Source organism: Penicillium coprophilum, assembly GCF_028826855.1.
Source record: "Penicillium coprophilum strain IBT 35676 chromosome Unknown utg000004l_segment0_segment0, whole genome shotgun sequence".
Classification (NCBI taxonomy): domain Eukaryota; kingdom Fungi; phylum Ascomycota; class Eurotiomycetes; order Eurotiales; family Aspergillaceae; genus Penicillium; species Penicillium coprophilum.
Window position 1 is genome coordinate 3,142,820 of NW_026622723.1, and position 19,725 is coordinate 3,162,544.

Sequence of the window (19,725 nt, forward strand, 5' to 3'; positions counted from 1 at the left end):
TTTTCTAAAGTTTCCCATCCCGCTTTCTCCTGTCCGTTCTTGGCATGGAAGACTCCGTCATCAGGAACTATTCGGGTACAGCCGACCCTCCACCGACAAACGCGGCTCTCTGAGAAACATTTCAAATCCTTTTTACGTGACCATGATCGACAATTTTCTAAAATTCTGATTCACCTGAATTTGTGCGGCAGAGTGCTGGTTTAAACTTTGCTTCGCGGTCGACTACGTTTTCTCCTTTCCGATACTTCGAATGATTGGCTATATCCTGATGTTTATTGGCTTTGCAAGCGTTGACGTTTTCCGGTCTCATTGTATTCTTTTTACCATGCTGTTCTTTTCTAGCGTCTGGTAGCTTGTTTGGGTGTCTGGTGGGTTCATATATGAGATTTAGACGAGTGAACCGTTCTGGTTCTGGGGCTTGGACTCCCCGATTTAGAAATTTCGTCCTATACTTCACATCAAAGTCGTGGATCTATTTGTTTTAGTTCATTTTGCTACAATTTAACAACCTGAGAGTTGCTTACTTCCAAGGGAAAGAGGAACGAGAGAAATACATTGTACAAGCACACCCGATCTTCAATGTCGTTCCTAAATCACATGCTTGTCAAGAGATTATTATATTTTTTCGATTGCTCTAACTGGTCTTCAACAACGTTCGGACCCAAAATCTTACCGATATGAAATCCAATTCATTCAATTTAGGTCTTCAGGGGCTGCATGCGCGACGTGGTTGTTCTGTCTTCCATCACATTCCGCCATGTCTAGGCCAGGGGGAAAAGGGGGGCTTGCCCAATACCGTGCGGAAAGGAAACCGCCCCAAAATAAAAAATTAAAGCAACCTATGACGACAACCAAGTGACGGGGTACCTATGTCCCGTGCATTGAATGCAGAACTCATGTACCTAGTTCCCGCAGCAGACTATCTACGGAACATTCCCTCGTGCAGCTTCGGCTGGACCGCTTACAACGGTTGGACGTTCTCCCCGATCGAGTCCGTGCTTTTTTCCTGATAGGAGGCACGGAAGCTATGAAAGATTGGATTTCATTTTTCGTCATCTGTTGAGTGATATTACCGGGCATAATCCATGGGACTATGAATTCCCGACACAAGGCCAAGAACACGCAATCTCCACTCCGGGGTCGCCGGTTGAAGAAGTCGAGATTGAATACAGTGTATCTCCTGCAGGGATTCTATACTGGCTCCTTGTATCCCTTTCTCAAGTTAGCTTCCTTTTTCATCTAACGCCGTCAATTTCACCTTCCATCCTGTAACTCCATTCCATTTCTTGTTATATTTTAGTCCATGCCCCATGCGATACCATAACTTGTTGCAGGGGATCTAGGGTTCAAAATAACTCCGTAGAACGTATGCCATACAAAACCTAACCTGAGAAATACAACATAATTTTAGGGCTTTGTCGAGGAACCCGAGGTGGTGGATCCACGGCTGATAGATGGCCTCCCGAATTAGCCTTCCAAGGACCGGCGGTCCACGGGTCCGTAGTTGAATCAGATTGATACCAGTCGCCTATCGAGAACATATCGAATACTCCGTGGTAATTACGTACCGGAGTGTTCCGTACGGACAATTGGATTCAAATCCCGGGAATCTGGAAATGTGCCTAAACCGTTTCACACCTGCGTATTTCCCAATTTCTCCCAAGTCACGCTAGTTCGAGGCTTTTCCGGAAATGAAACGACTGTGTATTAGAGTTTCCTTTTTTTGCCCCCTTCCGCACCTAGTCTGTGCGTTCCTCCATACGGAGGAGACCGTGTTTAATATAATGCTAGGCTGCGTTGTTTCTGCATTAATTGTCTGCTTGGCTTCCGGCAATTATCACAAATTATGAATGAGCTTGTGTGCCGTGTCGGGCGCTTATTGGAAGCGGTATCGAAGAGCCCAATAACAGACAGTTACTAATCTCGTACAGATCGGGACAAGTACCACGTACGTTGTACACTTACCGAAAGCCAAGTCTTGTTATGCCACCCCTGAAGATTATGGAAACCATGCCGACAGCCGAATCGGGTAAGTGGCACGGATCGTGATCTATAGCAGACAAGGTCAAGGTTGTTTTGTATCGGATATATTTCTCTTGTCGGGTGTTTTAGTTGCCGAGTGCCGGGTCTACAATTTGTATTTTGGCTCCGTAAATATATAGTGAAGGTATGCTATACAGGGTCCCTGTATACGCTCATACCTAGACTGCCATGCCAAAAGCTTTTCTATTGAACGTGTCTTTATTTCACATGCTCATAATTGCTATAGCTTACAAGTCCAACATCCGCGGCGCGGATAGCCACGGACGAGGCTGGTGCTCAATTGAACCACCGACAGGGGTCTCATCCTTCGAGGAAAGAAAACTGCGCATCTAGGCCTGTATGGCCTTGGTTTGAGTGGCCCTGGGAAAACCTGTCGACTCGGCATGCTTGGATCTCAATATTTAAATAGAATATCAGAACGGGTTGCGCACACTTGTTCTTACTTCATTTGTTCTTGGTTTGCCGGATTTTAGGGCGACAAGCTCAGTTGGGCCGGAAACTATGCGATTCGTTGATATTACAAGTCATACGTTATCGCTGAATAGTTTTAATTGGATAGTTTCCTTGCAGCGAAACATAAATATATCTCCACAGTGCGGACTGTTAATCTTTTCTTGATCCTTATTTGTAGCATTCTCTCCTGTGATTGGATTGTTCTCTCCAATTAGACTAGTTCCCATGCATATACATACTCCGTAGGGATAGTGTCTTGGCAAATAAATCCATATCAACGAGAGGATGCCCTCGAAGGGTCAAGGGGGTCATACTTGGTGATTGGATTCCGAAAGACCAACATCTGCAGCCCAATCACCCGGTCCTAATCCACACACCACGCGCTTTCACTCATCTGCGACTCCACGTTTTGTGCGATGGGTGAGATATCTGCCGCTATGGATCTTGTTAGGAATATCAACTCGGGTACTCCGTACACCGTAAGAAATATGATCGAGTCCGACAACATATACAATATAGCCAAGAAAAAAGTAAAAGCCGATACCACCAGCGGCTTTGACAACAGTTTGTGCGTACCAAGCGATATTCGGGGGTGGAGTCCCGAAGCCACAACCGGTTACATACCCACCCTTTCTAGGCGGGTCGTGCTCAAGATACGTATCACATCAAGATCGAGAATATTAATGAACAAAGGAATAGATCGGCAGTGGGGGCGAGTCCCGGTACTTCTACCAATCTGAGCTAGCTGAAACGTTTGGTTTCAGGTTTTGCCGCTGTTGGGTCCGAATATCACTGACCATCAATTGTCTTCTCCAGCACGGAGATTAGCCCGCCCACAACGTTAAACACTACCGTGTACATCATATAAACTAACCCAACAGGTGATGCGAAGTCTGCAGATCACTATACCGTGGGAAAATCGAACGACATTACGTACGTGTTATGTGTGGACGGTGTGAATCTCGAGGTCACTCTCGCCCCTTCCCCCCACAATTGGCGTTCGCATCTATGCCGTCTGGCAAAAACCGGACATCCTGCTTGAGTCCAGTAGATATGTAGTATCTCCAAGAGGATTCAAAACATGCTACAGCTCGGTTCCCATTTGATCAGCCTTCTACAACATAGACAACCAACCACGAATTTATCGATACAACTATCTATGCTGACTCCGTACAAATCCAATCAGTACCAGTCACGGGATTTTATCGACATTCATCCATCGAGTTAAGTACAATATAACAGATCCCATGACCTAAGACAAATGCCTGGACTTTATTGCTTGGAAATGAACACCGAGTCATTAGCCTTGGAGACCCGATGATCTGCTCCATTTTTGCTAGTTGACTCCACGAGAGTGGAGTCCGGCTTTTGTTTCATGCAGGTACTCTAAGGTGCGCGTGGACATGCGTTTCGTGTTAGCGTGGGCAAACAAGTTTCCAAGGCTAGCGGCTGCCGCCCTGCAGATCACGCGCTTGGACGTTATAGTACCTCTTCTTTGGTAGAGCGGCAGAGGGACAGACACTGGAGCTGTGCTGTGGAGGGTATGTGTAGGTGAGGTACGAATCGTCAGGCGATAGGACTACGTCGCAGTTGCGTAAACAAGTACATACGTAGTCCAACATTATAGGTCATTCTCGATACCGAGGGGCATGGTGAAAATAGATATTGGGTATGATATGTCTTGGCGTACGTAGTTGTAGTCTATGTATTGATATATTTAGCCTAAACGACATTGAGGATCTTGTATCCAAGAGATCACCCGGATGTCTTTGAGTGTCCCTATGAGATGTGTTACTCAGAAGAACAATGATGAGGCATAAAAGTGCAGCTAGGAATGGGAGGGATAATACGTATTAGATATGCCGGGTTTACCACTCCACAATATACAATATAGGTCCGAAGACGGTAGGAGCACAATATGTACGGGTGAGTCTTCCACCTATAACCCGAGATGGATAACAACAATAAGAAATACAGGCCAGCAGCAGTACATGAATATCAATTGATAGACATGAGACAATATTTCTCCGTGGATATCATAGGACAAAAGCAAAAATAGAACAAAGCACAACTTGCTATATAAAATCCAAACAGTCTACCCTCCGCCTAGCCCCGAGCGGCTAAAAACGCACCTCGGGCCGGATAGCAGTCCTTTTCTGCACGAATGGTGGAGGAAGAGGACTATACCTCGGGCGAGGTCTACATGAGACTTTCCCTTTTGAAGGAAATGGCAGGCTCGGTAGATCACCAAGATGTAAACTCAGAATCGACGACGCTCTCTTCCGGTCAAAGATTTGACTTTTGCGTTTACCTGACTTGGAGTCTAGTGTTGAGGCCGAAGGTGTTGATGTGTGGCCTGACATATGCTGCGGCAAGCAAGAGACTGTTATCAAACTACAAAGATGGTAGAAAGATTCTTCTTCTTCTTCTTCTTCTTCTTCTTCTTCTTCTTCTTCTTCTTCTTCTTCTTCTGGTTGCTCTGGTTGCTCCAACTGCTCTGGCTTAGATCCCAGCGCTGCTGGTTGAGGTTCCAATATGGGTGCAGCAGTCGATGATAAGGTGCTGTTGTATGATGTATTGCTCATGGTAGCTGCAAGGGCAGCTAATTGATTGACGATTTGGTCTGTTTCGTCGTGTTGTGGTGTGGTGGTCACTGTTTCAGAAAGATATGATTTCATCTCTTGGGATTCAAGCTCTTTCGACGTAGTTAAGGAGGTGGACGATTGATATGTGTCTGATCTTCTTCGTCGGATCCATAGCTTTCGTAGCAGAAGAAAAAACATGGTGATTGAAATAATGTATACTTTAAGAAGGAAAGTCAGCGTTTACATTGTCCAAGTATGGCCTAGGGGCAGTACGCACAAGCTCAGAAATACTTTCTCCGAGTTATCCAAAAGCGTCGTTTTCAAAATCTTTGGCTGGAGTTCTCATGTTGCTGATACCTACGGGTTTCTTCCATACCTCAGATATATATATATGCTCGATCAACACATGAGCCTTGATACAACGAGGGATTTCCAACGAGCAGACATCCGACCAGTCAGTGCAATGTTCAACTAAACTGGATCTGAAACATCATCCAGAAGCTAGGATGATCGGATATTTCCCGGAAAACCAGGCCGTTAGAACCCCCGGCATATTCGCTTGAACATGACTGGGTAAGCTTAAAATGTGGATTCAGAGACTATTGCCCCTCTTGTATGGGTGCAGCAAGATAAACAGATCAACATGCAAGCATCCTAACGTGGGGAGAGATCCGATCGAAGGGTTGATGGATCATTTCCTGGGTTGGAGCGTTGTAAACGGATGGACTAGTGTGGATGGTAAGCTCATAGATCGTTATTCCGTATGATACTTCATTGTCGCAACATCATATCAAATTTGACGTGATCAAATTTGAGGTATCTTTCCCTGTTTGCAGATTAGTAAATGGGTAAATCGGATCCTTGCGGCTGATTTACAACTGGGCCGTATCTAAGATTACTAGGGAAGATTACTCGTAGTTCGTTGCTAGATATGTGAAACCATGTAATTAAAGGGCATCTGTGCACACTTTTTCAGATCTCGCTGCGGAAAAGTCCATGAAATACGCACAATTTGGCCCGAACATTAGAGCTAAATCTTAAAAGCAAAAGCAACCGCAGCAAAATCACTCCTTTCTCGGATCCCGGACCATGCAGTACAGCTATGAACAATCAAAGTCAGCAGCAACCCAAACGAATCCCACCCCCGGGACCAAACACCAGAAAATAAGTACAAAGTACATACCATGCAAGCATCCGACCCATCTCGACACTCCATCTCCTTACTCATGTGAAAGCCCATACGCTCATAAATTGCCACATTGGGCACACTCTTCGAGCTCTCAAGATAACACTTGACTCCCTCGGCATCAGCTATTTTCGTAACAGCCTCAAACAACAATTTCCCAACACCCATCCCCTGCGCCTCGGGGCTAACGGCAACGATGTTACAGAAGTAGTACCCGCGCGGATCATCCCAAATAGCAGCCTGTGCCTCAGCCTGGCGCTGTTTCCAGATCCAGTACCTGTTCGTGCGCAGCCCGCCGCGGCCAAAGTACCAGATGTTGTTGAGCATCTGGCTGAAGGATAGGGTCCAAGATTGAAACCAGGAGTACCAGCTCTCTGGTTGCGTGGGCGGGTGAGGTGCTAGCCAGCAGGAGACACCGAGGATTGGGGTTGGGGTTTGGGTGTTGTGGGATTTGGAGTCGTCGTATTGGGTTTCTTTGGCGACGTGGAATAGTGCATTCTTGATTCCCCAATGGCAGCGTGCTGCCAGGGAATCGTAGTTTCTTTGTTTGTTGAACTATAAGTATACTCATCTCTCAGGAGACGCAACTGCAGGTCAAGTCGACCGCGTCACGAGAGAAATGTATGTTAGTCTGGTGATTGGGAGTAGATGGGTGCCTTGTTTATTTTTTTTCTTTTTTTGGTAGCTGTCTTTCAACATGCGACGTACCTTGGATGAATCGAAGACCCACTTGAAATAAGGATCATCTGCAAATGCCTGCTGAATTACTTCAATAGCACCGGGAATATCTGCCTCAGTGAGAGGTACGACTTCGACAGCCATGATGACAGCTAGGAGTCTGTATGACGGATAAATCTCCGGATGCAAGGATCAGACGTCCGGAGAATTGAAGAATGCAGTTGTCGAGGATGAACCAAAGCCAATTTTTGCGCACTGAAATTAGTCAGAATTGTCCTTTGCCTTTTGCAGCTCATCTATATCGCATATGCTAACTTGCCTATGCCACTAAGCGTGAGCCAATCAGCGCAATCCGTCTCAAAGGTTTTGAAGTGCGCTACGACGCCCTGTAGAACCTAGCTCTGTAGTGTTTCTCAGCGATTCCAGCAAGGCACAAGTAGTTTGAACAGAAGACAGAATGAAAGAAGAAAAAGCCGTGACAGTTGGAGAAGCAGACAAATGTGGGGAGAGCTAAACCGGGGATGGCAGTTCCATGCGTTCCAAGATTGCCCGCAGCCTTATCGCTGACACATCAGTTCTTATCGACCTTTGTGCCTGAGGGTTTGAGCCCCGAGGATTTTTTACGATGGTTCGGTATTTGAGCGCAGTTCTGATGCTTGATTGTAGTTCCTACTACATGTATCCCTTGTAAGGTATCTGACTAAATGACACATATCGCCTTTTTGCCGAATCAGAAAAAAAGCCCAGCGGTATTAACAACCGAAAAAGTAAAACCGGTCCTGCATAAATCATGAAGTGCTGTTAAACAGAAAGAAAGCAACCCAAATATAACCTCCCCCTCCACCTGCCCCGCCCAAAAAGAAAAGAAGAAGAAGAAGAAGAAGAAGAAGAAGAAGAAGAAGAAGAAGAAGAAGAAGATGATGATGATGATGGGCCGGACTCAGGTTCAGACCCAGATCTAAAGGATAGATAGCATCGCTGGAAAACATGTGCCGGACACCAATCCCAATATGAACAAAAAGCGTAAATTCATGATTCAGACCTCGTGACAGCTCGTTTTTTTTTTTGGAAAAAGAAATGCCTCAAAAGGAAGCGGTATTACTGGAAATAATCCTCAAGTCGCACCCATTCACGGGGAACGTCCATGCTGCGGTTGACGCGTCCACCTGGTGTGAGCGGAACATCGACCCGACCGCGACCACGGTCATCGTCCTCGTTTTCTTCGTAGAACGACAAACGAGAGAAATAATCTTCAAGAACAGCTTCTCGGTCGTCCCCTACGATGGTGTTATATTCTGGGGGTGGGGTGACAAGCGGCGGCGCCGGAGGGACCTCGTCGAAAGCGGGGGGTGCATAGGATGGTGCGCGGAGCAGATGCATTGGGCGAGGGGGAATGGGTATGTTGTGGTCGTTCGGTGGTGATGCAAGATGTGCTTGTGGTGGTCGGGCGAGGCCACCAGAGTCATTTGTGAAGCTGCGGGAGAAATTGTGTCCTGTCGAGCTGCGGCGGGCGATGGTTGCTAGGGCAGGGTTGCCGTCTTCACGATCGGATATCGCCGGAGCGATGACTTGCTCCCGGGGGGCGAGAGATGCACCGGGGCATCCGCATTCAAACTCTTGGGCTGGTGGGGCGGGCTCTTCGGCTGGGGTTGTGTAGGCTGGTAGATAGATGTTGGCCTGGGTGGCCTTGCAGGAGAGGATGTGGAATGGCGAGTCTATGGAGATTTCAAAGTGTCTTCGTTTTGTGGGGTCTCTTTCGTCGACCTTGGATAGACGGAGGACAATCTGCGTTGATCGGTTAGTATCATCACCACACTAAGAAAAAGAGGGGGGATGTATGACATACTTTGATCCAGTGATTGATCTGAATGTTCTCGTAAGTGGTATCGAAATGTAGCCGCTGACCCTCATCCCGCCCCTTCATTTCGTGACAACTTGGCAGTTGCACGTTGAATTCCATCTCAGTTGGTCCGACACCAGAATCATTAGCTAGATTACCTAGTAAATTCGTCCGATTGCGATCCACAATCTCCTGTCCTCTTGCGGCAGCAGCACGCTGGTCCCAGTCGATGCCGCCGCCTGCGGTGACACGCATGGAGCTGCCAGGATACGTGCTCACACTCGACGAATCTGCTCGTTTTTCGAAAAGTAGCACCTTCTTGGCCGGTTGCAATCGGTGCACGCTCTTATCTGCCGTCCAATGCTGGATATTCTCCGTCACAAACACCTTGATTCGGTGGCACTCTACTTTTGCGAGTGGGGTCAATTTGAACGCAATTGGAATCTGCGAGCCCAGCGGGAAGGACTTCCCCGAGATGACGATGTCATAGTGAAGCTGATCTTCCCAGTTCCGCGAAATCGCAATCGGCTCGACTTGCTCCAATGAACCCTCGGCAGGGGTCCGGATCACGGGGACTTCCATGGCGCCGAGGAGGTTGGGTCGGAAAGCGCCTGATCGTTCCACCATTGCTTCCAGGTCGTACTTCACAGACCCCAGGTCTGTTTTGATCGTCTCTGGTAATGATCCATCGATTGGGAACTCGAAGCTGTATAAATAATCTCCTACAGGGAACATGCGGTAATTTCGCTGGGGTTGGGGTTGGGAAGTCGGAGGTTCGTTCTTGCTGAAGCTGCGCGAATGGCCACGGTTGGCTTGCAGGGAAAGGCGTTTGGCATCTCGAGAGGTTGGTAGGGCGAGTGTGGCGGCAGAATTGCGATGGGAAAATAATTCTCGAGTTGTCATTGTCACTCCCTCCTTTCCTGGTGCAGATGATATCGGTTTGGCATGTTGATAGTAATGTGCGCCATAGTCATTCTGCATCAGCGCAGTGTCACCGTGGTTGAAATAGACCACCCCATGCGTGAAGAGATCCTTTTTGTCATGGAAGTGGATTTTCTTAGGGGGGATACCTGAACAGTGTCAGCTCGTGTTGAAGTCTAATTTTTATGTAGATTCATACCATCCGGCCAATCGGTCTGAGCATGGCCGCGGAAGCAGATCGAGATCTTCTTGATCTTAACACATTTGGTGATCTTCAAATGCATTTGCCCCCTCAAAATTGCGGATTTTTTACTGCTTGGATCTTGCTGATCATAGCCCTGCAAGTAAAGAACAGGCTCGGTAAGGGCAATACCGACAGAAATGCCACTCCCAGTGGCCACGATTTTCTCATTTCGCAAGGGAGTGAATGGTGTGGTAGTATCGGTAGTCAAAGTGTGTTCAGCTACTGGGCGAGGTAGTACCTCGGTAGATGATGAATCTGATCGCATCTCGTCCTCCAAATCGACCGATGTCGGCGACAATATAATTTTCGAGATTGGTACACTAGAACGTTGCGAAGGTGTCTGAATTCCAGATGAGCGCAAGCGAAGGAATCGCTTCGCGTTTTCACGTGAGCCCGCCAGCTTTTTGAAGATTGAGTCCCGATAACTCCTAGAGAGTTGCCTTTGGGATTCGATACACCCGTTACGAGCCGACCGTGTGATGAGATTGGAGATTGAGACTTCCAATGACGGAGGTCCTGTGAACTCCGAGTGCGGGGTGGGGTTGCTGAAGGCCGACCGCGAAGACAACTGCGCTGGCAGAGGGATGATATTAGCACCCATCATTGTGAAGTCTGTTGAGCATCCCGAAGGTTCTCCCCCGAAAAAGGTATTGTGTTGTATATATCCCTCGAATAATGCGCCAAATTGGGCAATCGTGGAAAGACAAGGGCTCAAAGTGGGCCCGAAGAAGGTAATACAAAGTGCAGGGAATGTGTAGGACAGACTCAACATACCTTCGATCTTTAATCTTGTGCGATGGGGTTTTCTCCCTTGAATCCCTTTACGCAAGGAGACTGTAGGAGGGTGGAATTCTCGGGGGTGCTGACGTTCATAAGTCCACTCCGATCATTATGCAGATCCCTATTTCGACGTGTAGGATTGGCTGCCAAGCAATGTAAGAGTGGTTCCTTTTCCGTTCTTTTTCCTTGATCTCTGTTTGATGATCTCTGACAAGGTGTAATGTGGCGTAGAAGATATATAAAGTATAAGAAAAGGCCTTGAAACTAAAAAGCAATCCCGATCCACGGAAAAAAAAAGAACATAAAAAGCCAAAGGAAAGAAAAAAATAGTCGGCAACGATAATCCGAACTCGATGACAACACCATTGAGAAAGCCGGGGGGAAAAAAACGAGAGCCAAGGCTGGGGCTCATATCCGGCGATCCGAGCCATACGCCTTGAATGAAAAGAGAGACGGGTTTGGTTCGGCATTTTTCTTGTGGAGAAACATGTTAGGGTCTAGAGTTATCTAGAGTTAATACTCGGATCACACGGCCTATACTTCACTTCACGGTATGAACGTGTTAGCGGGTATCTTGGCCTTCCCAATCTGGAAGTTTGGGCTTACATGTGGGGGAATCCTTCACATGATCTTGAGATTGATGGAATGTGAAACCGGGTGACTAAAGCTCTTATATCTCTATTACAGGGCTATAGCCCATTGTAGGGGTGTTCAACGACACGGCTATGCTTGTGAATGGTCGGAAGATAGACCCCGATAAAGATTCAGTTCTAGTTCGTCACCATCGTGCAAAGGCACTATACATACGGAGTAAATGCTAACGTGACGACATTACCCGTTTCATACATGACATCATCAGCCACATTTTGCCTAGACCCTCTTAGTACGTACTCGGAGTATATAGACAGATGTATATATATAGAGTAGATCTATTCGGGAAATTCTGTTCCCGTGTTCTATGGGGTGATCATCTCTGGGGTGATCATCCTGGTGAATGTGATTTTCTTCTCCACATCTTAACCTACGTCACCACTTAGAAAAAAAAGACCATCCTAGCTCCTTATATACTAGAAAGAAGATCTTTCCAGGTACAGAAAAACGTGGTTCGATTTACATTCTTTGACGCTAGGGCCCTGTACAATGGGCTCTGTATCACCACTGGGTTCATGCTTTCGGTAGCTGTCTAGGAGGGAATTATGGTCTCATTGTTGTCGGGGAAAGCAATCCGTACTTGGGATGTCAGAACTTATACCGTTTCTCAAATGCCGAAGATATTGGTTCTCTATTTGAACCATATTGGCAGATTTAAACCTAGTGGCCAGTAAACGATGTATGTATCATTGAGGTTCCACAGGATCTACCTAAATGCAGACAACCTGAGTAACGAAGTAACGAAAGATTCATACAGTTCACAATAATCTATGCTTCCAGCCACAGAATCACGGAATCTGCCATTAGATCTATGTGTACGGAGTAGTATCACTAGTGCTAGATGCGAGTGCATGCAGATCACAGGATACTTGTTCCTTCAATTTCCCCAATCCCCTCCCATCCTCCCCCTCTGGCTATTGCTCTTATCTAAACTTATCTGGAGATTGTAGAGATTCCACTACTGCCCCCCCTTTTCAAATATTTTCAGTTGAACCAATTATCATCCAGCTCATTGACATTCATCAGACTGTCCCCCTCCAGCTGATTGAAGTCCCCACCATTCTCCCCGAAATTATCAGTGTCCATGAACAAATCGTCGAAATTCGATTCAGCGGGCCCCATGAAATCCTCCCCAGAGTTGCCCTGTAAGAAATTGCCGTCCCCCTCGGTCTTTTGTAACTCCATGTCAAATGCCCCACCACTAGCAGGGACATCTGCAGTATTCCCAGGTTGGGTTGTGCTTAGCTTGTCCGCGCCAGTAGCCCCAGGGGCTGTAAAATTTGAGCCGGATAGAAAAGCTTGATTTCCCATGTCATCATCATTGAAGTCTAAGCTAAGACCAAAATCGTTTGTGCCCCCATTGTCGTTGAGGGCTGACTCAAAGGTAATATCTTCATTAGGTCCAGGGAATGATTGATCGGCGGCAGCATTGTTGTCACCCTCTTTTTTGACAACTACATCATCGCCCGATTGGGTGTCGGGTTTGATCTCTGCCGGAGCTGATTGGCTAGAAATAGCCGCTTCTAATTTAGGCATAGTAGGTTCAACATCTGTGTCCATTTCGACTTTCTCAGTCAGGGGAGGTTGGCTGTCAGGTTCATCATGTTTCACATCGCTCATCGCCATATCTTCAATGTGTTGGGGAGCGGCGCTAGTGGCCTTGAGAGCCTCATAATCCTTTTCCAAAAAGGCTTTCGCAATGAACTGCCAAATGTCAGAAAAGAAGAAAATGGAGGGAAAAACAAAAGAATTGTGAAAAAAAGCAAATATTCATGTATTTGAGATTTGTACTCACAATTTGCTCTGATAGGTTATCCAGTGCATTTTGGAAACTATCATGATACAAGGGGATGGATCGTTGCAGGTGGGTTCTCGATGGCATAGAGCCAGATTTGCGGAACAAACGACCAGTATCAATCAGCTAAGAAGCTGTTAGAGGTGCCAAGAGCGATGTTCCAGAGCCAGCGCTTACAGTCCGCTCTATTATGCTCGAAAGCTCTGTGAGTGAGTCTGGATTTGAATAACTTGAATAGGCCATTTGGAAGATGAAGATGAAAATACAGATACAGATGAAGATGAAGATGGAGATTGAAGATATACGAATAGAAAGAAAGTAGAAGAATGAGAAGGTAAAGAATTTGAGATGTACCAAAAAAGTGTGGCTAAACCCTTTGGGGTAAAGTGTCTCCCCCCACCCCTAGCGGTTAACTTCCCTCCCTTTACTTTTGCTGTTCACTTCTTTTTTCTTTCTATCCTCATCTTTCTTTTTTTTTTTCCTTTACCCTTTTCCTGTTCTCTTTTCTTTCCTGTTTGAATTTCCCTTTTCCTCAAGGGACTTGCATGCTTGAGTTTTCTTTGAGCTTTCTCCTCTTTTTGTTGGGCTTTCTACCTCCCCCAACGCCGCTTTGTATCGTTTCAAACAATCCCCGACCGCAGCTTTATCAGGCCACAGAAATACCTTCCTAGTTATCCTACCGGAGCTTGATCGAAAAAGAAGAAAAAAAATCCCCAAGCCAACTAGGTTCCATTTCGGTGTCTCTTTTGCTAGCACTGTTTATACCCGGTGCTCTTTGTTTCCCCGTCTTAGGGTCTTTCTTATTGGATTTCTTCCACCCTGGTCCCGACCTCCTATACTACATATACTGTCCCAGTCTTATTCGCGATTGTGGCTTTCAGCGACGCTCTGCATTGTCTCAAATTCCGAATTTGACAGATCACCTAACCCGAGATCTTCCCAGTCTGACATTTAACTCCGACTTCCGCATCACTCACTTCCTCTGATCGCCTTTGGAATATATTCGTATCCTTTCAAAAAGCAATCATAATGGCTGAAAGCGCTCAAGCTCCGGCTCCATCTTCTCTTCCGGCTGCGCCCCAACCCGCCGTCGGTCAAAATCAACAGTATGATGCTCCTCAGGGCAACGGCCAGGGCAACCAGTCCCACATGCCCCCGCCCCCGCGCCCTCCTGTGATCATTCCCCAGAATACCAATCCGATTCCCACCGCCATGACCTCTCCTATGTCCGGAGGTGCTATGATGTCCCCAACCAGTGCTGGCGGATATGTTCGCCGAGCGGCCCCTGAACCAAACAAGAGAGCACTGTATGTGGGTGGGCTAGATCCGAGGGTCACTGAGGACATCCTCAAGCAGATATTTGAGACCACGGGCCACGTGGTCAGCGTGAAGATCATTCCCGACAAGAATGTGAGTTCTCCTGACAGTCGACCCCCTGCATATCGGCTCCCCTGAGTCACAGTAATGATCTCTGGAGCTGTGATCTGTGATTTCACTGCCTCCTCTCTTGGCCTTGAGAAAGTATCGGTAGCTAACTATTTTATCAACTTCAGGGGCAATTCACCACCAAGGGCCACAACTATGGTTTCGTCGAGTTTGACGATCCAGGTGCGGCCGAGAGGGCTATGCAAACTCTGAATGGTCGCCGAATCCACCAATCGGTAGGTTTCCTCTTGTTCGTGGTACTTCGTGGCCGTGTCTAATTGCCGCAGGAAATCCGTGTCAACTGGGCGTACCAGTCCAACAGCACCAGCAAGGAGGATACTTCTAACCACTTCCATATCTTTGTCGGCGACTTGAGCAATGAAGTAAACGACGAAGTGCTGACTCAGGCATTCTCTGCTTTCGGTTCAGTATCTGAGGCACGTGTGATGTGGGACATGAAGACTGGTCGCTCCCGTGGATACGGCTTCGTTGCTTTCCGCGATCGTACAGAGGCAGACAAGGCCCTCAACTCGATGGATGGTGAATGGCTCGGTTCTCGTGCTATCCGCTGCAACTGGGCCAACCAGAAGGGTCAGCCCTCGATCTCCCAGCAGCAGGCCCTGGTTGCGATGGGTATGACACCTACCACTCCTTTTGGACACCACCACTTCCCAACCCACGGCATTCAGAGCTACGATATGGTTGCTCAGCAGACTCCCCAGTGGCAGACTACTTGCTACGTGGGCAACCTAACCCCGTATACCACCCAAAACGACTTGGTCCCCCTATTCCAGAATTTCGGCTATGTCCTTGAAACTCGCCTCCAAGCCGATCGTGGCTTTGCATTCGTGAAGATGGATTCGCATGAAAATGCGGCCTCTGCGATCTGTCAACTGAACGGCTATAACGTGAACGGCCGTCCTTTGAAATGCAGTGTAAGTTATTGCTCATTCCGTGATTCCGGGCTTATATTTACTGACCACCGCAGTGGGGCAAGGATCGCCCTCCTACTGGCCAATTCGACAACTTCTCTCCCCAGCAGGGTAACGCGGCCCCCTTCAACAACAGCCCTGTCGGTTTCTTCCCCCAATACGGTGGTCCCGCAAACCCCATGAACCAAGGTGAGTCGAGTGTTCATACTATCTCTCGACACTTGCTTACTAGTGGAATAGGTCCTGCCCCTGCTGGTCGAGGCTGGGATCAACAATCCAACAACTTCAATGGGCCTACTATGGCTGGTCAGGGCTATGCCCAGGCAGGTAATGCCGGTGGCTACGGCCGTGGTCAGCCCATGTCCCCGTCCGGCAACTGGGACCAGTCCAACAACTTCAACGGAGGCTACCAGGCGTAGCTCGGTTTGTGACAGCCTCCAGTCGGACTGCTCACATACGACACTTCGCGCATTTGCTCACAGAACGAGGTTTATTTAACATTCCTTCTGTGTTTCTTTCCATAGCACCCTTCATCAATTCCCCCTCACCCATGATATTTTCTTTCTTTTACTTAAATTGAGTGGATTTTCAAGCGAGCAAGTTGCTTTTGTCTGAAGCGGAATTTGTGTGTTGCGCACCCATACCCCAAGTCCACGTTGATTCGGTTTTTTTTTTCTTTGGCTTGTTACTTTTCTCTTCCCTCTCTTCATTTACTGTGCCTTGGATCAAAGGTCCCATGGACTTTTGGCTCTGTCACTCCCCCAAATAAAAGCGACCTCCCTAATCTTCACCCGCGTATTTGGACTGTTGCCATCTTGTTTCATTTCATTTCTCTAGCTGTTTTATCATTCGAGTATGTGTTGTATCAAATTTGCTTTCCTGTCTTTTCTTAGGCTTTGTTTGATACTCATTTCCACTCAAAAGATGCTTGTTATGGGCCATGGATTTCTCGGTTGACACATTGGTCTGGGCACTCCCCCACGAGTATCCGTATATGCTGTGATGAATTTCTTTGGAGGACTCGAACATCATTGATTTTTTTTAAGTATCTCTCTGCCTTGCCGGCGTTCTAGCCCATATACCAATTTGCCTTTTTTTTTTTTTTTTACCCGCATTCTGCCTTTCCCTTTAAACTCATTGCGGGTGGCATGTTCTTTGTTTATTTATATAAATATCATGTATGATGCTCAGAGCAGACGGCGGGCTGCATGATCTCCTCTGCCCATAGGCTCGCAGGCGAAACTAAACATGCTGTGTTATGGACTGTGGGGCATTAACCCAATTTCTTGGTAGTTATCATTCATTGTAGCGTCGGTTGATTGGTAAACTCCAGCCCTTTCTCTGCTGCCTAGGTATGCAGTAAGACAATGATGAGATGCACAGCATGTTTTTGGTGGACGATGCACATGGTCCATCTGTTCTATTTCTATATTTCTCTACACCTAGGCTAAAAACCAGGGTTTAAGTGTTTTACAGACTCCACAACCATACATGGACTGGTACATACTCATAAAAGGCCCCTCTGTGGTATTTGCCGTTTACCCTTCTGGTTACAACAGGGAGTGGATAAAAGACACCATAGAAGACGAACTCGCTGGTAAAGACTCAAGCCAACTGAATTAGATGATTGATTCTCTATGCCTCGGTGGTTTGTGATTCTGATCGAATCTGCCTTTATGGACAGAGAATGCTGGTTTCCTGGTCAAGGTATTGATAAGAGGAGCCACGAGTTGTATGCTTTATACAAGAATCTTAGACTAACTTTCTCTTCGTTCTTCTACCTTTACCCTAACAACTCGATAAAAGCTAGGGTGTGAGATTTACTGCAAAGAGAAAAGACCTTCAACTAGACTGGCCCGTTCCGATTGGGTTGTCTCATCGCGAAGTATAAAAACTATGGGCAGTCCATGAAAATTACTACCGCCATGCATATCCTGTCTAGCCTCAAACACTACCAGGTAACAGGGCATATACTCTCGCCAAGGAAGAGAGAGCATTCCAAATTGTCCTTGCACTTACGTATGTTTCTTATTCTCATGTGTGGCCGGACCCCATTCTAAGCATGCTAGACGTCTCATTACTTTGCACGACATTTGCATTAAGCTATGGTATCAGGTTTGCTACAGGGTCTTACCAAGCTTGGAGGTCAAAGACCCGGAGGTTGAGCGACTGTTCCATATCAAAGGACCTTTCTATGGCCAGTCTTGCCATTTCCCGGGGGGCTTTTTTGATAATATTGATTCAGCCCATACTTATCGCCTGGGGGACATATTCAATTCTTCTGATTTCCAGACTTTTGCAACATTAGCTAACGGCGGCAAATTCAATAAGTGAGAAAGCTGAAGGTACGGACCAAGGTCGTACTTTTCACTCCTGGATCGCGGGCAAGTACATCCTAAAAGGAAGTTTGGCGTCAAGGAGGTTGAGATGTTATTATTGCATCATTCCTTAGAGACCATCGAAGACATAACTCAAGGCTATTTCAGGGTGTTATGTCATTGCTGCCCAAATCAAATGATATTGATACATGACTAAATACATAGTTATGGGCAATTTCATCGCTGCCCGATATTGCAGGCCACAACGCCACTCCTTCCAATAACTAGTTAACTAATTTCCTATGCAGGTCACACATCTCTTTGCAATGTGAACCAGAATTTTAAATTCACAAAATAGACATTTCTCAAGTTTCACCAATGAAAGACAATTGACCGAGCTGACGTCCCAGCTCCCGGTTCCACTCGCAATGGACGATGACAAGAGAACCGTGGACTTGGCGGTCCACGAACCATCTCCTCGCACGCGATCGGACAGCGCAAGTAGCCACAAACGAAGCATTTCGGGTTCCCTCCTCTCGAGACTTTCCTTCTTGCGCATGAACCAGGCAGCACACACCTCCCTAAACCGACACCACCCAGGCATGGACCACGATGGCGACGAAGACCTCCACTCCGTTATGCGGCAGAGCACAAGCAAAGGAGGAACAACCAGCAGCCGGGCAATGTCTGCTGCCCTCGCACAACATCGAACGCGTCGCCGCCGTGGCTCCCTCCGCAAAACCGCATTGCTAGGCACCAGGCTCGAATCACGCGACAAAAGAGCTACCGCTAAAGCCGCAGAGGCCCTTGAAGCCCTCCGCGCAGAACCTAGCCGACTCCCCGCCACCGACATACAAGCGGCTGTAGAACAAACAGATCAGATCCTCGCCAATAATGGACCTACACGATACTCGCCGCGCGAGAGCGAGGTCTTCGACAACGACCGCGACGATCCCCAACAGCCGACCTGGTTCCAAGCTGCAAATACCCAGAAACCCATCCGACCCTCAATAAGTCGCCGACGCCAGGGCCTTGTACAACACAATCTCCCAGAGCCAGCCACTGATGAGGAGGACCTCATCTCCTTCCCTCGCCTCCACTCGAATTCAAATCCCACGGCGGCCGGCACGGACACCAGCCCCAAGATCGGCTCTGCAACTGGGCTACACATTTCCCCGCCATCCTCCAGCTCAGGATCTTTCTACTCGCTTCAACCCCAGCCCGAACCGGCCTACCTGCCCGTCCATCGACACAAGTCCTCGCCCCTGGTCACACACCCGGTTGAGATGAAAAGCAGTCCCGATGTGGACGTGGACTACTCCGAGACTGAGTGGTGGGGCTGGATTATACTGATTGTGACGTGGTTGGTGTTCGTTGTGGGCATTGGAAGCTGCTTTGAGGTTTGGAGCTGGGCTTGGGATGTCGGGGAGACGCCCTATGCGCCGCCTGAGTTGGAAGATGATCCCACGTTACCGATTGTCGGCTATTATCCTGCACTTATCATTCTCACGGCTGTCATGTCTTGGGTTTGGGTTGTTGTCGCATGGGTCGGTATGAAGTACTTCAAGCACGCTAATATATCTGGGGAGGATATTTGATTTTCTTTTTCTTTGTTCTAGCGTATACTATATTATAATACCCTTCTTGTGAGAATTACATGACATATTTTGGACCGACATTTGTCTTTTGCGGTAGACTAAATGTGTCTTGATACGATTCAATGGTCAATAGGCTTCACAAATGTTAGAACTATATTGTCACCACTGCGATGTCAGTTTCCGATCATGAGCAAGAAAAGGGTATAAGCATCGCAAGAGCGATTCCTGCCAAATAAGATTGTCATCATAGCCCCACCTGTACGACTGTCTTAGTCT

The 19,725-nt window shown here is 47.4% G+C and overlaps 6 protein-coding genes across 6 annotated transcripts; 2 read left to right on the forward strand and 4 right to left on the reverse strand.

Moving 5' to 3' along the window:
- Positions 1-4,616: 4,616 nt before the first annotated feature.
- On the reverse strand, positions 4,617-5,279 carry N7500_005623 (uncharacterized protein; the record flags this gene model as incomplete). The annotated part of the gene is made up of 1 exon (XM_056676767.1): positions 4,617-5,279. One exon carries the CDS (start codon positions 5,277-5,279, stop codon positions 4,617-4,619), a length of 663 nt encoding a protein of 220 aa, XP_056531767.1.
- An 866-nt stretch (positions 5,280-6,145) lies between these two features.
- Positions 6,146-7,089, reverse strand: N7500_005624 (GNAT family N-acetyltransferase; the record flags this gene model as incomplete). The annotated part of the gene is made up of 3 exons (XM_056676768.1): positions 6,146-6,181; positions 6,265-6,822; positions 6,976-7,089. The coding sequence occupies 3 exons, from the start codon at positions 7,087-7,089 to the stop codon at positions 6,146-6,148; spliced, it is 708 nt and encodes a 235-aa protein (XP_056531768.1).
- Positions 7,090-8,043: 954 nt separating this feature from the next.
- On the reverse strand, positions 8,044-10,554 carry N7500_005625 (arrestin C-terminal domain-containing protein; the record flags this gene model as incomplete). The annotated part of the gene is made up of 3 exons (XM_056676769.1): positions 8,044-8,730; positions 8,792-9,855; positions 9,906-10,554. 3 exons carry the CDS (start codon positions 10,552-10,554, stop codon positions 8,044-8,046), a joined length of 2,400 nt encoding a protein of 799 aa, XP_056531769.1.
- A 1,811-nt stretch (positions 10,555-12,365) lies between these two features.
- N7500_005626 (uncharacterized protein) lies at positions 12,366-13,419 on the reverse strand (the record flags this gene model as incomplete). Its single annotated transcript, XM_056676770.1, has 3 exons — positions 12,366-13,085; positions 13,177-13,302; positions 13,354-13,419. The coding sequence occupies 3 exons, from the start codon at positions 13,417-13,419 to the stop codon at positions 12,366-12,368; spliced, it is 912 nt and encodes a 303-aa protein (XP_056531770.1).
- A 786-nt stretch (positions 13,420-14,205) lies between these two features.
- On the forward strand, positions 14,206-15,952 carry N7500_005627 (uncharacterized protein; the record flags this gene model as incomplete). Its single annotated transcript, XM_056676771.1, has 5 exons — positions 14,206-14,586; positions 14,730-14,837; positions 14,889-15,536; positions 15,590-15,722; positions 15,774-15,952. 5 exons carry the CDS (start codon positions 14,206-14,208, stop codon positions 15,950-15,952), a joined length of 1,449 nt encoding a protein of 482 aa, XP_056531771.1.
- Positions 15,953-18,279: 2,327 nt separating this feature from the next.
- On the forward strand, positions 18,280-19,449 carry N7500_005628 (PIG-Y family protein; the record flags this gene model as incomplete). Its single annotated transcript, XM_056676772.1, has 1 exon — positions 18,280-19,449. The coding sequence occupies one exon, from the start codon at positions 18,280-18,282 to the stop codon at positions 19,447-19,449; it is 1,170 nt and encodes a 389-aa protein (XP_056531772.1).
- Positions 19,450-19,725: the final 276 nt, after the last annotated feature.